This window comes from Brienomyrus brachyistius, chromosome 17 (genome assembly GCF_023856365.1).
Source record: "Brienomyrus brachyistius isolate T26 chromosome 17, BBRACH_0.4, whole genome shotgun sequence".
In the NCBI taxonomy this organism is placed as follows: domain Eukaryota; kingdom Metazoa; phylum Chordata; class Actinopteri; order Osteoglossiformes; family Mormyridae; genus Brienomyrus; species Brienomyrus brachyistius.
In genome coordinates this window covers 13,933,395-13,959,930 of record NC_064549.1, presented here as the reverse complement: position 1 = coordinate 13,959,930, position 26,536 = coordinate 13,933,395, and the positions used below count along the sequence as shown (strand labels likewise).

The 26,536-nt window shown below is 45.9% G+C and overlaps 1 protein-coding gene across 9 annotated transcripts in view; it reads right to left on the bottom strand.

Annotated features, from left to right (window-relative positions):
• Positions 1-26,536, bottom strand: part of LOC125711830 (rho guanine nucleotide exchange factor TIAM1-like) — a 46,791-nt gene that overhangs the window by 12,117 nt on the left and 8,138 nt on the right. For 4 of the 9 annotated variants that reach the window (XM_048981224.1, XM_048981223.1, XM_048981219.1 and 1 more), the window contains exons 2-14: positions 23,020-23,897; positions 21,690-22,125; positions 17,650-17,822; positions 16,648-16,872; positions 15,684-15,869; positions 13,407-13,553; positions 12,763-12,837; positions 11,449-11,622; positions 8,146-8,250; positions 7,771-7,852; positions 7,416-7,502; positions 6,757-6,969; positions 5,771-5,871 (exon numbers count right to left, since the gene is read on the bottom strand). In XM_048981224.1, the coding sequence (XP_048837181.1) occupies positions 5,771-5,871; positions 6,757-6,969; positions 7,416-7,502; positions 7,771-7,852; positions 8,146-8,250; positions 11,449-11,622; positions 12,763-12,837; positions 13,407-13,553; positions 15,684-15,869; positions 16,648-16,872; positions 17,650-17,822; positions 21,690-22,125; positions 23,020-23,886 (2,871 nt within the window). In that variant the 5' untranslated portion in view covers positions 23,887-23,897. Of the gene's footprint in view, positions 1-1,280; positions 1,612-5,770; positions 5,872-6,756; positions 6,970-7,415; positions 7,503-7,770; positions 7,853-8,145; positions 8,251-8,348; positions 8,359-8,523; positions 8,543-11,448; positions 11,623-12,762; positions 12,838-13,367; positions 13,379-13,406; positions 13,554-15,683; positions 15,870-16,647; positions 16,873-17,649; positions 17,823-21,689; positions 22,126-23,019; positions 23,898-26,536 lie in introns of those variants that run through there. The other 5 variants (XM_048981222.1, XM_048981225.1, XM_048981228.1 and 2 more) reach the window with 5 other exon arrangements.

The following is a 26,536-nucleotide window of genomic DNA, read 5'->3' as shown; positions in this document are numbered from 1 at the left end:
ACACGCGACACCTGGAGAAACACAGCAGAGTACATAACCCCTAACCCCCCCCCCTCCCCAACACACTGCTTTCTGCAGTACAGTAAGAAGACCTCAGAAATGCTTTACATTAACTGCCTTCATAATGCATTCCTTATGCAATCATAGAACATTCAGTGCACCGTCATATTGCATTCATGATAACAAACATTAAATTTGTATAATCATACAAGATTTCTTATTATTATTATATTAAGGTATGTGTTAGGATGTTAGTGTACTTATATGCTGCTTATGAACGTTATGGATGCATTATAAAGGTGCACTGAATGTTCCATGAATGCATAATTAAGGCAATAAGAAGGTGCCGTTAATGTAAAGTGGTACCGAAATCACTTTTAAAGACCTTTTAAAACATGGACAGGCAGGATAACGAAAGATCTGTTCCGCTTCTCCATAATGTGCCCCTATTCCCGATACACACACACACACACATACCAAGAGGCAGTGTTAGGTGCGTGAGGAGTTATGCAATCCTGCTCTGATCTCTGATGGAGAGCTTCCTGGCGGTTTTTCTACATGTGAGACACCTGCTGTTCTCCTCTCTGTGCGCAGATTCATTTTCTAAAAAAATGCTCCCGACAGACAGCAGAAGAGAGTCCAAACAATTGTGCACTGGAACCTGTGCAATGGTTCCATCACCAAGAGGTAAAAGTGATCAAATACATTCATTTATAATGTACTTACCACATCTAATGTTATTTGATCATTTAATCAATATAACAACTGTTTAATAAAGTAATAAAATACAAGAACATGAAAATCCTGGGTGAGGTTAAAAATTAATAGCTTGACAGTTTCAAAGGCTGCTATGCTACTAGCTTTTAGTTTCATTTAAAGTAATATCTATGCAGAACGGATCAAAAGTACAACACCCCCCAATTTCAAGTCTAATGTTCTCCATCCCAATTCCAGCCACACAAACAGAAAGAAATGTTTTGACGACACTTACAAGCGCCACAGTTCCTGAATCTCCTGTCACTGGGGGTCTCGATTCCAGCCCCACCCACCACCCCACAGCCCTCAAAACCTCGCACCCGACCTCCTGTATGTACAGGTCCCCTGTCCCCCCCCCTCCCCCCTCCCCCCCGACTGTACATCCTCTAGAGAGTCCAGGAGAGCGACAGCTTCCCCTAAGAAGCGGAGCTCAGGGTGCGAGACCAAAAGGGGGAGGGCCAGGTGGCCCCCAGAGGTCCCTGCCCCCACCTTGGGGATGCACGGCCGGGTGTCGGCGCCCTCACCAGGTGCAGCATGTCATAGATGGACTCTGATGAACGCTTGGCGTGGCGGCTCCTCCTCAGTGCCGCCATGACCGCGATCAGCCACGCACCCACTTCCTCTCACCCGCTACACCGCCACCGCGTCCCGCCACATCATTCCACTCAGGTCCTGCCTGAACAGCGGCTCCTGGTCCACGTTCTCCTTTACTCCGTTTCTCCCCAGAAGACCCTGTCTAAGGTTGTCTGCATCCGGCGGCACCGCAAACAGGGAGCGACGGATGGTCCCGCCACGAGGAGACGAGTGGAGGGCGAACGTGAGAGGGGAGGAGGCTGCCTCCTCTCCCCGACTGCCGGCGAGCAGGACTGGCTGGCGAGGCGCTCCGCAGTGCAATTTAAATGCAGCAGGTTGGCGGGGGGGGGGGTGGGGAGGGAGGGGGGGGCGGGCTGCAGAAGAGAGGAACATTAGGAGAATGGGATAGATGCTCTTGTGCAGGAGGAAATCAGGGTAAAGAGGCAGAAACAGGAGTAGGTGTTACATACGGGGGCAGCTGTGACATTTAAGCGGGTGGCTGTCCATCAGCACACACGCAGTTACCCCCCCCCGCACAGCCTCAGAAATGCCCTGCTACCCCACTGAAAATGCGTTACGAAGAAGCTGTGTCAGGATATTAGAATTACCCGAGCCATGGCTGAGAGATGAAGAATAACCCGCAGGCCCCCATAGAGCCTAGGGAGGGGGGACATGTCTTACCACAAACATTTAATTTGCTGGCCCCTAATGCCCTGCTCTACCAGACCAGAAAAAACACCCTCTAGTTATAAGCACCAAATTGCTCAAACAAATGAAATGTAGGTGTGATACAATGGGATAGTTATTATAACTACTTTGCTATAATTATTTCGTTTTCGTTACACAACAGATAATTAGGAATGATTTTCAGATAATTAGTCCTCTCTTCATTCTCTTAAAATCTTGTTCCTATTCATCAGGATGATTCAATATCAAAGGCTTAATTAGCAATTTTTTCTATCTACACTATAAACAAGGAGATGAAAGAAGACAGGCTGATTAGAGGGCACCTGTAAAGTATATTCACTAGACTGAGGACCTCCCGCACTCCTAGGAAGTTAACAGCATATAAAACACTTGGGAAAGGTTGTAAAAATGACGGCTCAACATTTTAGCGACTGGCTCTGAACGTCAAGCGGATGTGGTGGCGGGAGAAGTCTGGCTGGAGTGGCTTTACAGCACAAACAGAATGACTCACTGAAAAGAAACGGAAATACAAACATACAGTAACGGCGAGGGAAACGCACAAAAGAAGTCAGTGCTACTGACAATCACTGGCCAAAAATGCCAAGATAAACCTAAAGATCAAATCAATGGATCACAAACTGTGAAAAAACACAGGCTTACTGAGAGCAGATAGAGGGGAAAGAACTATCCATCCATGCATTTTCCAAACCGCTTATCACAGTGGGTCAACTCCAATTAGCCTCAGCATGTTTTTGGACTGTGGGGGGAAACCAGAGTAACCGGAGCAAACCCCACGCCGACATGGGGAGAACATGCAAACTCCACACACATGTAACCCAGGCGGAGACTCGAACCCGGGTCCCAGAGGTGTGAGGCAACAGTATTTGAATGGAAAAGGGGAACGGGCATAATGTGTGTCTGCAGCCATGCCGTCATTTTCACGAGCCGTCAAACCGAAGCTGCCACATGTACAAACCTCACATATTCACTCCTTAAACTCTTTAAGCTCATTCCTACCTTCTGCCATAACTCTACAACAGTATTTCCCAGCCTGGTCCTCGCGGGCCTCCGACTGTCCAGTTTTTTGCTTAACTGTGAACTATTTGGCAAGCAAATGGGAGGAAGTAAAAACATGGACCTTCTGGGGGGACCGGGTTGAGAATCACCACTCTACAAAAAGTCACCCTATGCGGGGTGGGGGGGGGGGGCAGGACCAAAATGGACCAGAACTAAAAATTGTTTAAATCAATCTAAATCACATTCAGCGTTCGATGTAAAATTAACCATCATGGGCATCCAAAGACAGGCCTCAAGCCAGTTTAAAATTCTGGGTTCTTGGTTCGGATTTTGTTGGCCTGCCTTCACAAGATGGATGCCAGGAACATAAGCTCCTTAAGACTGTATGTAACTATTTGGTTTGCTATTCAGCATTAATTAGAGTCATGGGATATTTTACAACACCCACACACAAACGTGCGCACATGTAGGGTATACCTATCCTTATGGGGACCGCTCATTCACTTCTATGGAAAAAATGCTAATGCTAACTATGACAACCTTAACCCCTAACCATAACCATAAGTAACCAAGCAAAATACAAGAGTTTTTGCATTTTTAGTTTTTTCATAGCAGTCACTGAGTTTTATAAAATAGAGTTTTCCTTGATGAGACCAGGAAACCGGTCCCCATAAGGGAAAAACAGATATTCATCACGTTATGGGGACATTGTGTCCCCATAAGGATAGGTATACCTGCTCTCTCTCACACACACAAACAAACATGCACACACACGCACCAGCCTTAGCTGCCAACATGGCAGACCATCCCAGCGATGACTGAGATAGGCAGGGACGGTATCGACCTGCCACAGCCTGGCTCCTGGCTCCGATCTCACTGAGTGTGTGAAACACCGAACTCACTCTGTTGATGAAGTCTGCTGGTTTATTCCTTAGGGTTCCTGACTTTGGCAACCTGGGATGGAAATTCATTATCAAAAGAGGAGCTGTGAGCATTTTCATAGCGGGTTTTTTTTTCCTGTGGAAATCTCTCAGACTCTTCCGGCTCTCAGGCTGATCAAACGTTGCGCAGAAGGTTCTGGCTCAGTGTCGGCCTCCTGGCGGTGTGACTCGAGTTAGAGGGACTGGACTCGAGGTCGGGATCGCGGGGGGCATGGCAGCTCTGTCCCTGCCAGGGACGACTCGACTCTAGAAAGCCCAACACACAGGGCACTGCGGGGGTCCCTCCCTCTGTCTCTCTCACCACTTCAGTCCTAAACACTGAGGAATCTGTCATCGGCCCGCTTGTGCTGACATTTGCTGTAGTGCAAAGTGTTCCTGCATTATTTATCACTTCAAAACTTTAAGAAAAAGATTCAAGGTGCCATATACTGGCCAAGCCGGCATTTCAGACTTGAAACTTCTTCGGTTGTAGCACAGTTAACACGCTTCACGCTAATAATAGAACTGGCCCTTCGAACGTTTCTAATCGTCTCAAGCAGCCCTGCAATTTAAAAGCGAGAATATTTAAATGAGCCGTCCGTCATCTCTCCATCTCCGGTCCATTTATCTTCAGCAGACTCACGAGCATCTAAATAAACATCCTTCCTTTGCCATCACTTCCATTAACATCAAACGCGCGCCACACTGACGTTCACAGCTGTCTGTCCACGAGATTCCTGCAGCCAGGACATCCCAGAATATATGACAAATAAAACTACCACACATTCCTCACAAAAAATAAGCCCATTTCCGAGTGCCTGGAACCGTGCTGCTTTCCCCCCTGACGGTCATTGAGAAATAGGTCACGGTCAAACTGGGGGGACTACAGACTCCTACAAGCATAAGCAGAACAGTGGGATAAATGATGCAAACTCAAGGATCCATGTTGGTGAGCTGGAAGAATGACCCAGAGGCAAAGTGGATGGAAGGTTATAGGTCCTTTAAAAAATAAAAAGCTGAAAGCGCAGGAAGCAAGGAGACAACACAGAGCTCCTTAACGAAGCTGCTCAATGCCGAAGCATCTTAACCAGGGAGATGCTCACAACTCAGCCTCCCTGGTCTCTGTGGGTAATAACTTTCTTGATAGTTTTGCTATGAACTGGCCAAACTGTTTTTTTTCCCCCAGCCTAATTAATCACTTTTAAATGTAGCTGTTAGATCGCGCTGCTGTATATGTGATAGTTATGAGCAAATGTCATGAGTTCATGTGTGTCCCTCAAGCAAAACAAATTAGTGCAAATTAGTTCAAAATTTAATTAAGGTAAATCAAGTATTGAACCCACTGCTATGGTTCTGGGAACTATAAAGCTAGAATTTGTATAATTAATGTGTTGAACATAATGAAGCTTAGAATGAAAGCCTTTATGAAGGATGGGAATAATTATTGAGTCAAAGGCAGTGAGGGTAAATCTAATGAGGATTCAAATATAGGAAAACCCCTCTGTAACGTGCAAAAGGACATCAGGAATGTCAAGATATGTCAAACCACGGCAAACATATTTAGCTTAACCAGTATAAGATGCTGAGATAAATGTCATTTTATTATTACCGGTCTTATTAATGGTTGGTTCCAATTATTTTGTTCAAGAAACACTCTGCTGCTTAAAAGCGGCTGACATTTTTTAAGTACTTCCTCTTTGTTATTTGCAGAATAGTTGAGAATTGGATTAGGTTTGATCGGCTCAGTGCTCTTCTCTTGACTTCAACCCCTTAACTACGGAGATGCAGCGAACCACAAACTCATCATTAGCATTTACCTTCAGACCTTCCACCAGATCGCTGAAGCTCTCAGAATCGCCATGGATACAATCACAAGGGCTCTCCAAATCCAAGGATACGCCATTGTCCAGGATGTCCTCTGCGAAAGGGGGTAGGGAGACAGACGGTACACAATACTCATGACTCATCAATACCTAAATATTTATTTCATGAAGTATAACAGGCAGTGACTTAGAAAAATGAAACGTGCAGGAACGCTAAACATGAAACTATGCTGCTTGACAAATTTCCAACAACCAATTTTTGTGGCAACGCAATTTTACTAAGAACCAAAAATAGTTAATATAGACCAGCTACAAAATATCCAGTCCTTACAACACTTCCAACATAATACATTACTACAGGTCCTCATTCAAAACATGCCTTTCCTTTCCAAGTTTATTGTATTTTCAACTGTAAAATTAAATGAACAAAATAAATAAAAATAAAATAATAAAGCAAGAGTCATAAAACCTTCCAAACTACTTCCTATTTCTCATCAAGTCCGCCTTGTAGTCTAGCTTCAGATGCCATTTATGTGAAAAACTATCCATTCATATTCTGTAGCTGCTTCTATTCAAAGTCACAGGGGGTCCAGAGCCTATCCTGGAGGCTACGGGCGCAATGCAGGGAACAACCCAGGATCTGGTTCTAACCCATCACAGGGTACACTCACACACCAATCACTCACACATGCAATTTGGTAATGCCAATTAACCTCAGCATGTTTTTAGAGTGTGGAGGGAAAGCACGAGTACCCAGAAATAAATCCTCACGACAACATGGGGAGGACATGCAAACCCCACACCCACGGAGGTATGGAGCAGACTCGAACCCTGTTCTCTATACTAACCACAGTGCCTCCCCCGAGACAGACTCTAAATCTTACTACTACGATTGTACTAACAGCCAGAGAGTTCCCGAAATGGTTCCAACCAAAGTCTATATTGAGGTTCCCAGATTCCACCCACCACTGAAAAATCACCTTGATCCTGGGAGAAGATGTCTGTGTGGAGGTCTTTCACTCCATCAGAATGCCGAGGGGGAAGGTAGCAGAGCTGGTTGCGATGCACCATGGGCAGCGTGCTGACGGTCAGAATGAGGGATGACTGGGAGAACACCGTCTTCATCTCTGAGAACGTCATACAGTTTGGCTCCTTGCCATTAATCTGCAGCACCTCATCACCAACTCTCAGTCCTGAAGAAGACAATGGATTTGAGGTGTGAATTTGAAACCATGCGAGCCCTCAAAGATTCTATTCTGGAACGATTTTTTGGCTGCTTCCACATGCAGTGTTATAGGTGCCCAGAGCTGTAGATTTGCACACATTTATTACGAGAGAAGTACTTTCACACTTCCTGTGCTAGTATCACTCCATATGCCAAATTGAGCTAAACGCTACTATTCTAAAAAACACAAAAATAAAACAAATGTATAGCTTGCCTTAAGGCCTTTTCTCACCTTTATTCTACAAAAAGTCTCCCAGGTTGCCACAGGAATTTATAATTACAGTGTTACTGGAGATTCAACAATCCAGCATAACTTGATCTTAAAGAGCCCATCTCACTAGCCCTGGCTTTGCTAAAGACCAGATGATTTTAATCCTAGAAACAACATGATTGGTCAGTTAAAACAGTAGAAACCTTTGGCAAAGGCTGAGCTTCCTGCCTTTATACTGGTGACGAAGAGCTTCTGCATGTCGTTCTCGTCTACCACGGAGACGGAAAATCCTGTTGGAACAGGAGAGTCATGGCGTGCATTAACAGTCAGTTGTCTGTTAGCGAGACTGCAAGAGAAACTCGGATAAACCCATTATCCCATCACCTTTTAACTGAAGATGCTGGCACATGCAGGACAATGACATTAACATTATGATACAAGTACACTGTTGTGCAATTTTGATTGTGTAGAATTTCAGTTTGTAGATGCAAAATTGCTCCTAAAATGTAAAACTTTTTGTGCAAACAAAAATACAAAATGGATACACGTAAATCTTACCGTAACCAATCATGTATGAGTTGCGGCGAAAAAATGATATCACTTTTGTGAGCCTCAAGCAGATCTGAACCTCCTTGTATAGCTACAAAAAAATGACATTGTTGAATATCATTAGCTAGTACAAGTGAGTATGCATTACCGGGGGGTGAATATTTTTAAGCATACGAATCATGTGCAATACAATTAAGCACAAATTAAGACTGCATTTTCTGACAGGAATATTTCACCCTACATGAAGAAACATTTTTTTTCTCCATGAATGTGGCTGATTCCAAACACCATATGACTCTGTCTACCTCTAGAAGATGTTCTTCAACTGCTTTGCAAAGTATAGAGACTCAAAAGAGCCAAGAATGGATGGGCATTCTCACTCACTAGGTCTTTCAGTTCCTCTTCAGGCTCGGGGACGTAGAATTGCACTTGCTCATTAATTAAAAACTTCAGTCTCAGGTAATGCTTGCTAGGGTCCAGTTGGTGAGCCTGTGGGAAATAAAGGTGGGAAATTAATTTGAAAATTAACTTTTTTTTCCATGTCAAACACTATTGAAAAAACAGTTTGATCTAACAAGATCAACAACCATTTGGTGCAGTATATTATACATGCAGGGAATGAAATGGTGTCCTGGTAACACAAAGGATTCTGAAATCCTGAAATCTGTAAATGCTACCTACAATTTCTTTCCAGTTTATTCCTGTTTTGAATCAATCTACTTTGCCATAATCAAAATATTACAGAACTGAAAGCCACATTACCAACACTTGTGCTGTAATATACAGGGTTTCCCAGGCTGATGCCCAGGGGCCTCTGCTAATAAAGGGCCTCAACTGACTTTGTTTAATGAAATCACAAGTGTTGGTATTTGCCACTGATTGAGTCAATTGTAATGCTTTTGGTTGTGGATTAGTTAACTGATCAGATTTATGCAATGGTTTCCGAATGTCAATTAATTGACTACACCCACATAAATGTGTCAATCAGAGTGTCTCTTTTATTTAATGAAAGTGCAAGTATGTCTAGTTCAAGAAGGTTCGAAAGTGGAACAGCCAAAAGAAAAGCACAGGAGCGAAAAGTAATTCAAGAATGCCAGTTGCACTGCATTTACTTCTGCGCCATTTGTTACACCACCGTAGAAAATAGCAGGGAGGTTCTGGCAACTCAAATGGTCCCTGGGGCCTGTAGCTGTGCTAATGAGCTTCTGATTACAGAAAGTCCATATTTATAACCAGATGAAAATTAATCTATGTTGTGCCTTGTTCACTATGTGACTAATGTAAATTTATGCAAGACACCACATTAGCAATCAATAAAGTAAAATATTTTAGAATATCACTATTCAAATTTAAATGCACAATAAAAATGAGAGTTATACTGTAAGGATAAAAAGTGATGAGTAGTTAAGAGCAAAAATAAAGGAAATATTGTTTTGCAATGACAGGCCTGGATTTTGCTTTGCAATGATATGCCTGGATTTTGTTTGACAATGACGAACCTGGATTTTGCTTTGCAATTATGTGCCTGGATTTTTCTTTGCAATGACGTGCCTCAATTTTGCTTTGCAATGACGTGCCTCGATTTTGCTCCATAATGCTGTGCCTGGATTTAGCTTTGCAATGACATGCCTCGATTTCACTCCATAATGTGGTGCCTGGATTTTGCTTTGCAATCATGTGCCTCAGTTTCACTTTGCGATGACACGCCTCAATTTTGCTTTATAATGATGTGCTGCGATGACAGTAATGACGAGGGTGCAGGGAAAAAGCACAATGAGTGAAGGGTAAGGAGAGAGACACAGATCCCAGGGGCAGGTATAGGGAGGCAATTACACATCAGTGCTAATGTGTCACTTTCTCCAGATAAATGCCTCATCTCCAATTAAAGCTTTCTGGAGCAGACCAATCAAAAGGCAGCTCCAGCTCCAACTGAGCTGCTGTATCGGAGACAATTAAGTAGCTAAAGTGACAGCTACCTAAGACTGATAATATCCCACAGATTCACGATTAATCACCATAAAAAAAGAAGAAGAAAACTGATCAGGCATTCGATCGCCATTACAGCAAGTTTCTTATTCTACCTTATGATTTTAAAAGTTAACGTAATTCATGCCACAGCAATCAATGACACTTGAGCATGATGAGAGAACCGCCACTGATTCGAACCCTGCCCGGGCAATCTCCGGAAAATCTCCGGCTGTGAAATCCATTATCCGGTGGCCCTTATCTGAAGCTTGCGACAATCGCCGCGTGATTGGGTGTCGCTGTCATTCATTCCGGCCCAGCAGGACACGGCCTCTGTTCAGCGAGACACTGCAGCTCTAAAACAAGATCTTTAACAAATCCCCATGATCCCCTTCTATAGTCAGAAATTCTGAATAGTGGGGAATAGAGCATTTTGATATGAAACCAGAGAGCACGCCCTTCATCACATTCATTCACAACCCCTTTCCATTCTCTTGAAGCCTTATGGGGTAAGCGGAGGGTTCTTGAAAATGGTATTTGATGACAGTGTTATTTATTTTAGTACTGGCTAAAATACAGAGATTATGCAGCTATACAATGACTTTTGTGTAGCTTAATATAAGGTACAGTCACTGATTTTTTTTAAATGCTACTAATAATATTGTTTGCATTTCGTTTACAGCTATATGTGAACGTATTGAATATAGCCACCAATCTGGATGAGTTAGGTCAGGTAGGAAGAAAAAATGAAGAAATGAGAGGGTCCCTGGTACAGAAGGAAGGAGGAGGACAGCCCTGTGTCACTGACAGCATAAAGCTCACTACATATGAGCTGAATGTTAGATGTAATCAGAATGTTACACGTACCGGAGAAAGAGGAAGGAACAACGAGGCGGGATATGTTCATTTTGTGAAGTAGTATTAGGCTATAGACAGAAAGTGATTTCATTGCTAGTTATGGGAAATTAGCCTATTTATGCTTGTAGTTGATGGCAGCATGAACCGAGAGATGAGCTCCTATATCATCGGATAGGTCAGTGAGAGATGCAGTTAAGTGGAAAGGAGGGGCGAACATTCACATCTGGACTAGAGGTACAAGTTTATTTTTCCCCTTTAGCTTATTAAGATGAAGAGTTTTACATTTATTTTTCTTTATTTTCCTACCACGTCCCCGATCGGGGAATAGGCCTATGACATCGATGTTCATTACTTTAAACCACTCACAGGTCAGCTGAATTCCCTGCCATTGCTGCCACAGTTGTACTTCTGTTGGTTTGTAGCAGACGGGAGAGCCTTTGCTTGCATCTCACATTGATGAGTCTTAGCCGACTAGCACCCTGTCCTGGTTTTCCCCTCCTCAGTCCTCTCTCAGTAGGTACTCATCACGGTGGACCTTGAGCACCCAAAAGCCTTGCAGTTTTGGAGATTTTGTTCCAGCCATCTAACCATAATGATTAGGCCCTTACCAAAGTTATTCAGATCTTTACCCCTGTCCGTTTCTTCTGCGTTCAACATGTCAACTACAAGTACTAAATGTCACCTTACTCTCTAATATATCCCAAACCTTGAGACGCACCATTTTTATGACATAGTCAACATTATGCACTTGTCGTAGGGGTTGTCATAATATTTCAGCTCTTCTGTGTGTGTGTGTGTGTGTGTGTGCGTGTGTGTGTGTGTGTGTGTGTCCACAATGTGATAAAAAAACCTGTTACGTTTTACCTTGCAGATGATCTCCAGGACGTCGAGCGTGGACTCCCCTGGCCGGATGACGGCGAGCACTGGCCGATCGTTGGGCAGACACACCCACGAAGGTATGAGGCTGCTGGAGACCCAAACATCTCCATCTGTGAGGCGCTTGGGAATGTCCTTCGGTGGTCCTTTGCTCTCCATCTTCTTTGAAAAAATAACTCTGTGAAAGTCTTTCGCCCACAGACTTCAAACACTTCACAACAGGGAACAGAAAGCACAGAGTGATGTGAGGAAATGTTCAGGCCACGTCTGGCGTCACACTCCCCTATCGTCTGGATCTCCTGTAATTCCAGTGATCACAGGACTTGCCAGTAAGGAGGGTTTTTAGCCTCAAATTACTAAAGGTTATGGTTTTCTTACATGCCTATTTGTTGCCAGGGTAGGAAGTGCACCTCTGGGTGCTTTGATGAATGACAAATGAGCTTCAGTGGCATCAAACATCAACCCAAATACCTTGCACTGGGGAGCTGGTGCTTCAGAGCACTGCAATCCCGGATCTTCGGCTTGCTAATTGACGGAGCAACAGTACAAGATGATGCTGACACATCCCACTCCACTAACCCACGGAGGTGTGTGAGCTTTCCCTGCTGTGTTCATTAGCACAATGGACTCTGAAAAAATTCAATCGCCAAATGGGAGAACCTCTAATTTCTCTGTGCAAGTTCAGCAATGTCACCTTACCTTCCCTACTGATTAATACTCTGCTGCCCATCAAACTTCGGTTGCACATGCTCTCTCCTGTTGTCTCCGACATCCACCCTTCCTCCCACACACATGCAGGCACGTACACACACACTCAAACCTCTCCTCTACCAGAAACAAAAGACACACATCCTTCTGCTGAAGATAATTGCGGTGCTAGAAGCCTCACTCAGCCTGCAGCACCTGTCTGTGCGTTCCTCACACTTCGCCGCAGCAGACGATAGGATCAGCATGCTGCTCCCACCTCCGCCACCTCCTCCCTCCCCCAGCTTCCCCCCCCCCTACCATCTGCCTCCCCGGGCCTGTATCTCAGACATACAGTGCCAAGACATCCATCATTTTGCATTGTGGCATGCATGGGTGTCTGGTTCCTTGCTGACCTGAAACTCATTATTTTGGTGACCAATGCGCTCCCCCCACCCAGTCACCCAATAAGTGGTGGACAGGGTGGCAAAATCGAATCCCTGCCCAAATACACGTGCTCATCCAGTCAGAAAATGCTAAACAGTCATACACCACAAGGTAGCAGCTTTCGCGACAGTTTGCCTTCCCAGACGCGATGCCTACATGGTAGCCACGTACCGCGCGTTCCTTGGCGGTGACTACTAGCGTGCCATCCGGGCACTCCTTTGCCAGCTCCCTGCCATCAGCAAACACCTGTAATTCAACAAGATCATACGTGAGAGGCGGTGTCAGTCAAACTGGTAAGAAATTACCATATAATTATTATATAATCTTTAGCTCAGTTCTGTCTAGGTTTTCATCCATCCGTTCATCTCCCAACTAGTTATCCAGTATAACATGATGAGAATCGTGCATCCTATCGAGGAAGCAAAAGGTACAAGGATGGTAGTCTACACAAACAAAATTTTTATTTTTAAATAATTTAGACAGCAGTGGCTCATTGTACACTTTCTTGATGAAGGTTGCAACACCTGGGATCCTCCAGATATTTGAACCTGGAACATTCTGGCTACCAAGGTGAAAAAGGTTATGAGGGTAACAGAATATCTATAATGGCCTGTGGGTCTGCCATTCCTGTCCATGTGTAACCACAGGAAGTAGGCTACTTGGCTGATACTCGGCCGGTCCCACATAAAGTAGGCTACTTGGCTTATACTCGGCCGGTCCCACATGAAGTAGGCTACCTGGCTGATACTCGGCTAGTCCCACATGAAGTAAGCTACCTGGCTGATACTCGGCCGGTCCCACATGAAGTAAGCTACCTGGCTGATACTCGGCCGGTCCTTTGTCTTCTTTTTTGACATGGTGTCCAGCCCCCAGAGCGAGGAGAACCTGCTCTTGTGCTTGCTTGAGGTCCTGGACATGATCTTTGTCTGTCGGCGCACCCCAGTCTCTGTGCGTGCTGCCACCTAGGGGACAGGAAGTGCATGGCATTGTCCCTTTACCATCTACTTATGCATGCAAAAGCTTGGGGTGAGTTTTCAAGCATTCAGGGTCACAAGATCGGAATGCAGATCTAGGAAGGCAGCCTATTAAAATGCAGCGTCATAGTTTAGACCAGGGCTGCTTGTTTCTGTTCCTGGCGATCTATCACCCTGCAGAGCGTAAGTGCAGCTCCAATTTAATACACCAGATACAGATAATCAGGCCCTTCAGTAGCATCTCAGTATTAGAGCCAGTTATGTTAATTAGGGTTGCACCTAAGCTTTGCAGGGTGGGAGATCTCCAAGAGCAGGAATGGGCTGCCCTGGTTTAGACTACAAAACATCCAGCCCCACTATATCCATCCATCTTCCACTTATCCAGTACGAGATTGCAGGGGTCCTGGAGCCAATCCCAAGAGGCACAGGGCACAGGCAAGGGAACATCCTTGATTGTATGCCAGTCCATTTCAGGGCGCACCCATTCAATCACCACGGGCTACTTAAAAACAACAGTCCACCTGACAGTATGTTTTCAAACTGTGGATACTGAAATAGCCTGGAAACCCACACAACACAGAAAGAATGTATCCAAACACACAGAACAGGGGCAAAATTCAACCCCCTCCCCTGCAGCTGTGAAGTATAAGTGCGACCTTCTAAGATATTGTGCCAATTCTCAGGGTATATTGGTTAAATTATCGAATATGTTCGACATGACTGTCGCTTTTTATATTTTTACATAAGGCTTTCAAAGGAACAGTCACTAATGTACAAATAACATCCATCATTCCGGAACAGGAGGTGTGTGTCGATATTAGGAAAATGTAAAGATGTCATGTTTGTTGCTCTTACAAAAATACATTTAATATTTGAGATTAAAAGACCAGAGCAAAGAGAGGAATATATTTAGTTTAAGGACCGCCTTCAAAGGGCGCTTCTTCCGAAGCCTTGAGATCTTGTTAGTCGTGGCACTGTGATAGCGGCCTATTCTGACGCCCACCTGTGCAATGGATTATGTGGGCGGCCGGGATCGAGAACCGGACCAGTTAGCCAGTTCTGCAATCTGCGTTAAAACAGCATCAGCTGTTTCCAGAGAGTTCTGTGTTCAATGTCAAATTCAGTGACCCCCCCCCCCACCCAGTGCTATGGACAATAAAACAACAAGCCCTTTGTTTTATTTTCAAGTGCCGTTGCTACCAAATTATGTCAGCTTTTAGCTAGATGCATGTGAGGAAAAGAAAATGGGTTCTCTAAAGTTAAAACATTTTGGGACCTAATTTTATTATCAGTGTTTCTTTCTATTGCATTATCACTCTGAGTTTTATAAATACAGAGCTGGTTGTGTGACTGTGTGTTGCTAAGGGCTATTAATAGCCAGTGGTGTTTTCAGCATTGCTTCTAGCTTCGCAGTTCCCACCGCATGCCAAACCTGTGTTAGCGCAAACCCTGAAACCATAATAACGGGATGCCAAATTAACAAAGTCCACAGGATAAAATTAGCTTGCTGCTATTGCTGAAGAACAGGATCTCTGTGATCCTGGCCCTGCTGATGCTGGTGTGGAATTTGCCAGTTCTCCTTGTATTCCTGTGGTTTTCTTATAGGTCCTCCTCTTTCCTCTCACAGGGTCCCTGGCATCTTCTGATCACCTGTTGTGTGTGTGTGTGTGGATTAAGTTTATATAGCATTGTGGGGACCAAATGCCCCCCATAATGTAATAAAACCTGTTTATTTATATTGTGGGGAGCACTTTTCAGGTCCCCACAAGGGTCTGTGAATGCAATCAAAAAAGGAAAAATGCCAAAAGTCTCATATTTTGTTTGGATACTTATGGTTATGGTCAGGGCTGGGTAGGGGTTAACGGTGTCGTGATTGGATTAGGGTTTTTCCCATAGAAATAAATGGACGGTCCCCATTTAGACAGGTACATGGGTATGAGTGTGTGTGTGCGTGTGTGTGTGTGTGTGTGTGTTCCATTCAGGCATCTGATCTAAGGTGTTTTGAGCTCTGTGCTCCCAGGAATAGGCTCCCTGCAACCCTTTACTGGGTAAGTGTCCATACAGTAGGTGAGTCATGTGACTCATGGCAGAGGATGCATTTCTTACAGAGAAACTCACCAGTGCATGGAAGGAGGAGACTGAAAAGACCCCCAGACGTCCCATGGCTATTTTAGTGGAGCGGGAGGCCGCCGCCAGGAGCCGCTTCGGATTGGGTGGCTCGCCGCCCTGCAGGCTGGCCAGGTAGCAGCGAAACCTGAATAGGTCCATGTGAAACTTCTCCAGATTCTGCTCCCACAGAAATATCTGGCCAGATACCAAAAAAAGATGAAAAAGGGAGCAGCGATGCAGAGGGAAACACTGGTGCTATTCGCTAGCAGAGATTTTTTCTGTTTTGAGTATACATCAAAGACGCTTAAGGGAGATGAGGCCAAGCAGGATATCATGGGGCTCATTAGCAAGGAAAAAAATGCTGTTTTTGTTATTGCGGTTTTAGGCCCCCGTGGTATTCAGTTTGACTCCTTCTCCACGTTAGCAGCACTGCCAGGCATTGAGCTTATGTGCCCCCCCACCACCACATCATCGGGTTCATAGCCTCTCCCACTCTTCCTGGCCATCTAGAGAGGAGAGGAACAATCCCTCCCATTCAACCGTCTTCTGTAAGGACTTTTTCAGCTCGGACGTGTTCCAGCCAATCACAGCAGCCCAACAAAGACACTACGTAACTCCTTGCCTAAAAGTCAGCTTTAGCAGGCAGCATTTCCATAAACCCACAATTATCTGTATACCCAGCCCCCACACCAAGCATAGGTGTTTCATGTTGCAAATCTTCATTACCAGGGTTTAGGAACCGGGGGTGATGAGTTACACCCTCCCCCCCCCCCCAGTATTTAATTTGGATTTATTCATGCTCCCAATAATCTGACTTTTGAATGTAAATTAAGTTGTGCCCCCTCCCCCAATCTCGAACCCTCTCCTACGCTCTTGCATTTCTGTCAAAGGATCTCCATTCATTCGTTGTGATGGGTGATTTTACCAAATAATCCCGCCCCTTTTTGTTCTGTGTTAAGCAGGACGACTTTACCTGCTCCAGGATGGTCTTTCTCTTCTTGTTGTCAGGGACGGTGGAGAGCTGCATGTCTGCCATCTTCTTCATCTTCTCGTCCATGTCGATCTTCTGCTCCAGCTTGCGGATCTCAAAGCGCAGCAGGCGCACGGTGTCATCCCAACGCTGCTGTCGGGCCAGCGCCGCCGCACAGGAAGAGTGGATGGCCGTGATCCAGTTCTCCAGCTCTGTCTGGCTCGACGTCTGTGAAGGACGGCAAAGTCTGTCTGGCTTCACCGGTACTGGCCGTTGGCCGCCATCAAGTAACAATGTTGACTTTAAATGCAGACATGTAACAACTGCTTAAGGAAAGACCCTACTATTTTACCCTTGACACAGTGCTTAAAATGAACTGCAAACATCAAGCTGTGACTGAAATTGCTGGTTTAGCAGCAAGAGCGCTGTTGAAATCAGAACCATTAATTTAAGCATAATAACGATAATAATTGATATTTTATCAATCCCTATGTGGAAATTCTCTTTATGCCTCCCCCCAGCTTGCTCTCTGTAGGTGAAAGGCAGCCACCTGTTGTGAGGTTAAAGGCTTTGCTCAAGAACCCATAGACATGACAAGGCTGGTTTGGAACCAGCAACCTTCCTATTAGCCCACTGAGCCCCACAATGCACAGCAGCAATGACAGGACTTCTTGCTTAGCTGGATAATTTGTTGCTTGTAAGGTACTCCAGTTCAAATAGACTTTATCAGGCTAAGGAAAAAAATCCTGTATCGATCATTCATTGTATCGATCAGTGGGTTAGGACCCTATGCTTATGAGTGTAAGGATGCTGGTTCATACAGTCCCAGTGTTTGTAGAGTTATTTTGTTGTTAAGGCCTGTAACTGCCAGTTGCGTCTGAGCCAACTTTTGCAAAAACATACATCTGCTAAATGCAATGTAATGCTCCACCTGCCACAAGGAGGTGCTCCCACATACTGTAATAGCAGTGACTCTGACTGTTGATATTGTGAATGCAACCTCACCTGGAAAAGGAAAGCGTCCCCCTGCGAGTTGCTCAGGCAAAACACGAAGTCCTTTTTGGGATGCTCTGGCACGGCCTGAACAATGCTGTTTTCCACAAACGCCGCGTGCTTCGGGATGCTGTCGTGGTCGATCACTGAGCGTCCATCCGTTTCATAGAAGAACAGGGTGCACCCTAAGGGGATTTATGAAGGGATGGGAGACTTCACATGTGGAACCTGTTTAAATCACATGAAATCTAATGTGCTTTGACGAACCCACAGAGAATCTCATGCTGTCATGTGACAGTTTGCCTGCATGTTCTGAATTCACCAATTTAACTCTAGTGGTCAGCTCCAAGAAGTGCAGGTCTCGATTATAGAGGAGCAAGCAGATTTACACTTACTCGTAACATTTACTTAGTACAGGGTGACCCTGTAACTCATCCAAGGAAGCACGGGAACAGCCTCACACACACACACACACACACACACACACACACACACACACACACACACACACACACCCCTACAATTTAGAGAAACCAATCCACTTTAACCTAATTCCCTTGGACGGTGTTTCAACACAATATACAGTTAAAGAAATAATCTCTCCCATGTGTTCTGGGTCTGCCCTGGGGTCTCCTCCCGGTTGGTCATGCCCAAAACACCTCTCCAGGGAGCCGTCCAGAAGGCATCTTAGATAGATGTTCGACCAACCTCAACTGGCTCCTTTCGAGGTGGAGGAACAGTGGCTCGACTTTGAGCCCCTCTCGAATGTCTGAGCTCCTCACCCTATCTCTAAGGCTGAGCCCAGCCACCCTGCTGAGGAAGCTCATTTTGACCGCTTGTATCTGCAATCTCATTCTTTTAGTCACTACCCAGAGCTCATGGCCAGAGGTGAGGGTAGGAATGTACAGTAGATCGACCAGTAAATTGAGAGCTTTGCCTTTTGGCTAGGCTTCCCCTTCACCAAAACAGAATGCTACAGTGCCTGCATTATTGCCAACACTGTGCTGATCCATCGCTGATCTCCCGCTCCTTTTCCCCCTCACTCGTGAACAAGACCCCAAGATACTTAAACTCCTCCGCTTGAGGCAGCAACTAATCCTCCACCAAGAAATGGCGATCCACCCTTTTTCGGTTGAGAACAATGGCCTCAGACTTGGAGATGCTGATCCTCATCCTGGCTGCCTCACACACAGCTACAAACCACCCTAGTGCATGCTGCAGGTCACAGCCCAATGACACCAACAAGACTACATCTTCTGCAAAAACAAAGGCCTTTGAACCGGACCCCCTCCGCCTCCTGGCCACGTCTAGAAATTCTGTCCATAAAAATTGTGAACAGAATCGGTGACAGTGGGCAGCCCTGGTGGAGTCCAACACCCACCGGGAATGAGTCTGACTTACTGCTGGAAATGCAAACCAAACTCTTGATCCGTTTTTGTAAAGGGACCTGATGGCCCTCAACAATAGACCCCATACTTCTGGATCACTCCCCACAGGACCCCCGCACCCCACCTTGAGGGACACGGTCTTATGCCTTTTCCAAGTTCACAAAACACACATAGACTGGTTGGGCAAACTCCCTTGAAACCTCCAGTATCCTTCTGAGGGGTTCGTCCTGGATTTGAGGTTCAACCAACGGATGGACCCTGTACCGCAGCATAGACCTTCCCAGGGAGACTGAGAAGTGTGATACCCCTAAAGTTGGAACACATCCTGAAGTCCCCTTTCTTAAAGATTGGTACCACCAGCGCAGTCTGTCAATCCAAAGGCACTGTCCCCAATGTCCACGCAATGTTGAAGAGGCATGTCAGCCAAGACAGCCCCACAACATTAAGAGCTTCCAAGAACTCAGGGTGAATCCCATCCACCCCCAGAGCCCTATTGCCTAGCAAGTCCTCCTCTCAGACTTCCAGCTCTACTTCCTCCATGGAAAGCACATCAGTGGGATTCAGAAGATCCTTGAAATATTCCTTCCACCGCTCAACTATATCCCCAGTTGAAGTGAACAGTTCTCCATCCCTGCTGTAAATAGCAGTGGTGAAGCCCAACTTTCCCCTCCTGAGTCACCTGACGCTTTGCAGAACCGACTGAAAGTCCTTCTCCATGGCCTCACCAAACTCCTCCCACACCTGAGTTTTTGCCTCAGCAGCTACCTGAGCCGCTTCCCGCTTGGCCTGCCAGTTCCTGTCCGCTGCTTCCGGAGTCCCACAAGCTAACCAAGCCCTGAAGGCCTCCTTCTTCAGCCTGACAGCTCCCTTTATGCCTGGTGTCTACCGCTGAGTTCAAGGATTGCTGCCGTGACTGACACCAACATCCTTATGGCGACAGCTCCATGCCACTGCCTCAGCAATGGAGTTCCATAGCTGGCCCATTCAGGCTCCATGTCCCCTGCCTCCATAAGGAGAGAAGGGAAGTTCTGCCAGAGATGCGAGTTGAAGATCTCCTGGAATGGGGCCTCCACCAGACTTTCCCAGCACACCCTCACTATGCATTTGGGTCTACCAGGTCTATCTACCATCTTCCCTCGCCATCGGATCCAACTCACCACCAGGTGGTGATCAGTAGACAGCTCAGCTCCTCTCTTCACCTGAGTGTGCAAAACATATTGACGCAGATCCTACAATTCGATTACAAAATCGATCATCAAACTGCTCTGGTGCCAGGTGCCCTTATAAACACCCTTATGTTGAAACATGGTGTCTGTTATGGACAAACTGTGATTAGCACAGAAATCCAATAACAGACCACCGCTCAGATTACCATCAAGCAGGCCGTTCCTCCCAATCACACCTTAAAGGTTTCGTTATCATTACCCACATGAACATTTAAGTCCCCCAGCAGAATATTGAGTAACATGGTCCTTTATCGTAATCAACATGGAAGTGTGTTTGAACTGCACTTAGTCTGGCCGCTCACCTAGGACCAGTTTGCCTAGGGAGACCCTCCCAGGTGCAATAGCCCCCGACAACATAGCTCCTAGGATCATGGAGGCACACAAGCCCCTCCACCATGATAAGGTGGAGATTCATGGAGAGGGGGTATTTTTTTCATGAACAATATTTCCAATGCAGATATCAACATGAAATTTAGGCCAGAACCCGATGATCAAGTCTTCTCCACTAACTATTAAACAACTTTCTGTTAGGGTGTTCAATGAATTTTTCCTGTATCATTTCATTTTATTGAAAATAAATATTGTTATGTAGTAGAATGTTATGATTTCTTTAGCTGTGGCATTTTACTGTGTTAATACCAATATCTGGTTTCGTATGAATACCTATACTGGAAATATGTTTAATGAAAAAAAAATGTGGACGTGTTGAATACTTATTTCCCTCACTGAGTACATCATAGTCAGAGCTGGGAATAAATCCATTACCCAATGGGTGCTGCAGGGTCCTCAGTCGACAGAACATTATTACTTGTTGTGGATTAAAGTGCAGAACATGGAACATGGATATATGCACACTTATCAGTTAGCAAGCATGTGCAGCAAATGCAGTGTGGACCAGAAGCCGTGTTAGACTTTTTCTCTGTCTGCATAGGCATAAATTATGGGGGGAAACCAGCTAATACTACCCCCCCCCCCCAATAATCATGTGTCCCCCTAAATGGGTGGAGACCTGAAACCCCTGATGTTAAAATCAAAGTTACGCCCTTGGCTGCCTGTCATTTTGATGGACAGGATCGTAAAAATTCTATATATATAGATTATGTATTTACACAGATGGGGTCATTTTTCAGCGGAGGCCATTAAAAACTTCTTAGAAAAAACTTCTGACATTTAGCTGCCTTGGACATTAGACATTTAGCTGCATTTCGCTACATGGCCATGGCAAAACCACGAGGTCATGCATGTGAGATCAAAGACAAGACTAGACTAGCTAATTAACGTGCTCAATCACCACCGACTGCACAGGGCTGTGAATTACTTAAAGCTACGGTACATCGCACTCAGTGTTCTAATCTGTCAAAATGACGGATGGCCTTCAGATTTTTCCATCATTGTTAAAAATATTCAGACAATGACGAAGGTATTCAGCTAAGCTAACCTTTCAGGGATACCCAATAGCGCCTCCATCTGCGTCGTCCGGCTGGTTCCACTTTCTTGTTCTTTTTGTGCACCAAAAAGTTCTTAACAGAGAGGGCTCCGGCCTTGCGCACCATGCTATGGGTGGAGCCAGGCGTTGGGTCTGACGGGCAGGCACAGGGGCCCCTGATGCCATCGCTCCTCTCATCGCTGGGACTCGATCCCACCTCCACTGGGCACTCCACTGCGTGGAAGGTGCTCCTCTCCAGCTGCAAATTCTCATACACTCCCTGGGTGGCAAACTTGCCTCCCCTGCTGAACAGGCTGCGTGCCGTAGCTGAGCACACGGATAAAGAAGCCGACATGGTTTTGTAGCGGCGCGACCGCCGCTCCGTGTCGGGCGGGACCCCGTCGATGCCGCTGTCGCCATACTCACTGCTGTCCCCCGCTGTTACATCCTGCATGTGAACGTGAAGGCAGGGGTTATAAGGAGGCCCAGGCAGGACCTGCTTAACTTTAGTCCTGCTTGGCTCTATAACTCGTACAGCCTTCCACAGTCTTCACACCCAAGTCATTTTGCCAAGTATTAATTCAGATACTAGCTAGTTTGAAGACATTCAAAATTGGTAATTGTATGAAATATGAAGTCCTGATTTTGAAGACACGTAAATCACATTAGCATTATAAGAAGCCAACAGCTATCTCAGAAAGCCTTATTTAACTCCCTTTGCTACTCTGCCGTTAAGCAGTTTGGGTTGGGGGGCGGGGGGTATTACACTGCAAATATGAAACAACTCCATATAACTGGGGTCTTATGACACAACCAGTTTGTATCCTAAGCACTGCTGAATTTTCCAATGCAAAGGCCCCCTTCCAATACATTTCTGAAAAAACTTGAACCTTGGGCGCAGTAACATACCTGGCATTTTCTGGAAGTTTCTCTGCATGTATTATTGGGTGATGCGGCTAAATATTATGGGAGAACAGTCATAAAAATGTATTGCCCACCTACCATGGGCACTTATCCAGTGCAGGGTCACAGTGAGGCTACATTGCAGTGGACACCAGCCCATCACAGAGTAAAAGCTCGCAATGGGCAATTTCGATTGTATGAGTAACTCATGCAAAATGTGGAGAGAACATGAAAATCCCACACACACATAGCCATACATAGCCAAGGGCAGGATCTGACCCCCCAGTGCTGTAGGTGGGAGGCTCTCACTCCCTCCACTAAGCCACCATACCACCCTTGTGCAAACATTTGAAAAACTAAAAATAAATTCCAATTTTTTTATACATCATTTAGTGGGTTTTGTGCACTGAGCTGTGCTGAATAGGTACAGGTGGCTTACCTGAGTGGTCAGCACTCTCCGACCCTGCAACCTCTCACATAGTGCCCCCTGGTGGCTCGGTAGTCCCTCTGACAGGCAGTGGGAATGCCGGCAAGGCAAGGTATAGGCGCCAAAAGTACTCCTGTCCTCCTCAAATGGTGATGAGGCCTCACTGCTTCCACCCTCTAAGGTGGTTTTTTCAGACCTTGGCCAGTGCTTGACGAAGTACCGAAGGAGTGTGCGAGACGGATTGCCCTGGGCATAGAACTCTTCCATGGAACTGGACCTGTTATTGATATCCAGCAGGTTGCCATAGTTCCCGTGACAGTCACCCTCCGCAATCTCCTCCGTACTGCTGAGATCGGAGATGGAGAAATCCAGGCTGTCATCCCGATGCATTTCTGCAGACCTGGACCGCTTCTTCCTGTGTCTGGCGCGTTTCCATGGCCCAACCCTTACCTTCTCGAGGAGGATAGAGCCCCTAGCATATGCCTTGCTGCCCCGTTTCCCTGGGAGTACCACCTGAGTCTTTTGTGGGTCCATGAGGTTCAAAGCCACGTGGTTATGGAACGACCTGGGCCTCAGGCTCATGGCCACGCGGTCTACCCAAATGGGGCTGCCAAAATCAGGCAGGGTGCCGGCCTCATTGAAGGGCTTCAGCCCATTGTCAGTCAGAGACTGGGGGATACTGGGCGTGCTACTGGATCGTGTGCTGGCTTCTGAGCTTCGGTGCTCCACCTTCCCTGAGGACACGTACTGCGAGCACCTTGTCAGCTTGCCAGTGACATGGAGGGACTGGGACATGTGCTTCCGGGACGAGTGGCACAAATATCCAGCACCATCTCTGTAAAATAGGCGGTCCCACCTCTGGCTCTCCATGTTCCCCATGGTGTTGCAGTCTGGAGGAGGAAGATGAATGCTGTGATAAGTGTAAAAGCATCCTCAGGCAGTTCGGTCCCCCAACCTGGTGGTGGCGCCATGCTTCATACCACAGCACCACAAATACCTCCAGAGACTCACACACAAACATCTTACTGGATTATGTAAGATTCCCAGCAGCCCTAGTTACACTCTCCATATTTTTTCAGAAGGCAGTTACCACATTCAGACTTCAGCAAATGAGGGATTTATGAGGCTACGTAATACATCAGGCCGCACTTTGAGTATCGCCGTGGAAACTGTGCTGAAAAAAAAAATGAAAGTGGGAGGAGCCCTGGTTTAACCTTCAAAGGTCATGGCTGCAGAATGCAATAAAATTAAAGAAAAACACAAAGCTTTCAAGAGCAGTAATAGGGCAGCAAAACTAACATGGATGACTCATTAAATAAGCGAGCCAGCTTGGGTTTTATACTGTCAGCAATTAACAATTATTTTTCAGTAGGAAAGAAAAATTATGTGTATTACATAGAGAAGCTGCTGAGAGAGGGCTTTTGTTGTTGTTTTTTTTTTTTTTTTAAAAGGATTTGTGATGATTTTCTATATTAAAGAGTCGCAGAGTGGTGGAAAGGCCACGTGTGGATACAGGACGTGAAATATTTATAAAATGAGTTGAACTCAAGCAGGTATACAGCAATGCTTAGGATTCAGGCAGATATGAAGCTGCAGGACAAACAGGGTGGCTGTTCGAAACATGGGGTTACAACAGTTTTGACTGACCCCCCCCCCCCACACACACACACACACACACACACATACACTCTTGCAAGATATTAAAGATAGCAAAATGATTTAAATATGACTTAAACATCAGTGAGAAGGTTTCCATCACATCTAACCTTTCTCTGCGCCTGTTTAGTGGGCAATCAGGCACCTGACTTCCTGCTGCTCATGCAGTACAAGGTCAGAGGTGGGGCAGACAGCATAGGGGCACAAAGCATGACCAACAAGCATGGTGGGGTGAACTAAATATACTTTTAACCACCATTAATCCCCATGACCTTGATGAGGATGAAGCAGTTGGATAGATGGACTACCATTAATATGCGTCTAATCAAGGTTTGCGGATGAAACCACACCTGAACTGGGGCACCTTACAGTCTCATGTTTGTAATAAGAGATCTGACTGTAACTCGCATAACATTTGCTACCTTATCTGAAGATGCAAGGGTCCTTCCAGAAATGGAATTTTTTTTTTTTGTCAAAGACTTCTCCACCATGTCATTTTTCCGCGACCACTCGATTATAAACATTCTATTTATAAGAAAAATAAAATCACGAGTTCCCAAACACAGTCCTTCCTCTATCTTGACAGGGTGTAGCGCTGGGACCACAGAACATAAACAGGGCTGGCAGTAAGCCGGATGTGCGCCATTTGTGACACTCGTAACTCCTTCCTGGTCGCATGTCTGGTCAAATTGAGAGCTGTGGGTTTTTCCCACTCTCCTGTTTTAACCACCTACTCCGGTTTCTGGGTCCTGCGGTCAGCGAGAGTGGGGGGGTCTCTTTTCGGCTCCTGTCGGAAGGCATGTGCCACCCGTCGCAATAGGGAAGAGGCGAGCAGGAACACGCCTGTATTCCGCTTCGTCTGGCAATTTGAAAATCGGTACCAGTCTCATCTGTATACAAGCGGTGGGAGTTCGTTAATGTTGTTTTTGTGTCTCGTGCTCTTTTGAGCCTTAGGAAAAGAAGGGTGGGGGGGGGGGAGAGGGGAGTGGAGAAGCTTGAGGTGGGAGGGGGCATAGCGGTCACAGCTGAGAGCTTAGAGGGTCTGGAGACCCACATCTCTCTTCTAGGGTTGTTGTTTCAACAGCGCTTCCCTGAAGCAGGCCCCCAGAGAGCAAGAGAGAGAACAGAAGTGTTTCTTTTGTTTGAATTATTCCTGAGCCCCAATCTCCCTGGGCTTTTATCTTTGGCTGCAGTACACAGCTGAGTGAGAAACAACCTTTCCGCTTTCGGGATACGTACCCATGTTCGCCGGGGCTTATGGCATGGAAGTTTATCTAATTTCTGTGCCTGTCGGCCTGCCCTTACCTTCCCTTCCCTCTCCTCCCCCTGTCCCGCTCAACCTGCTGAAACTGCCTCGGTTTCTGCAACTATTCAGTTTAAAACCTGGTCGCAGTTGTTGAATCCACGCTTTAAAATCAGACCATAGAATGTTACTGTGACTTTTGCTCTTCGTGTTTTTTCCCCTGTATTCATCTGGTGTTCCACACTAAATTCCATTTCTTCAGAATATAGATCAGCAATGGAGGGCTTGTAAGCTTTGACCGCTGGCTGCCCAGATTGCCCAGACATACGACCCACAATGCCAGAGAGCTCACTATGACGTCCTGGATGAGACTTGCACCCGAGCGGATGGTTGACAAGGCCCTGCGCATTAAGGAATGTAGGGCGTGGACTAGGCACAATTAAACTTTATCAGAATGTATCCCACAATGCACATGGATAAAGTGCTAAAGGATGTTGTGACCATCAGAGCAAACAAATGGCTCAAAGAGTCACTCTGTCACCTTGGCTTGGCAGCACTTTTTTAAAAGAGTAGGCTGAACAAACGATTAGTGGGCAAGCACTGCTACGCTGCATGCCAGAAAACATATAT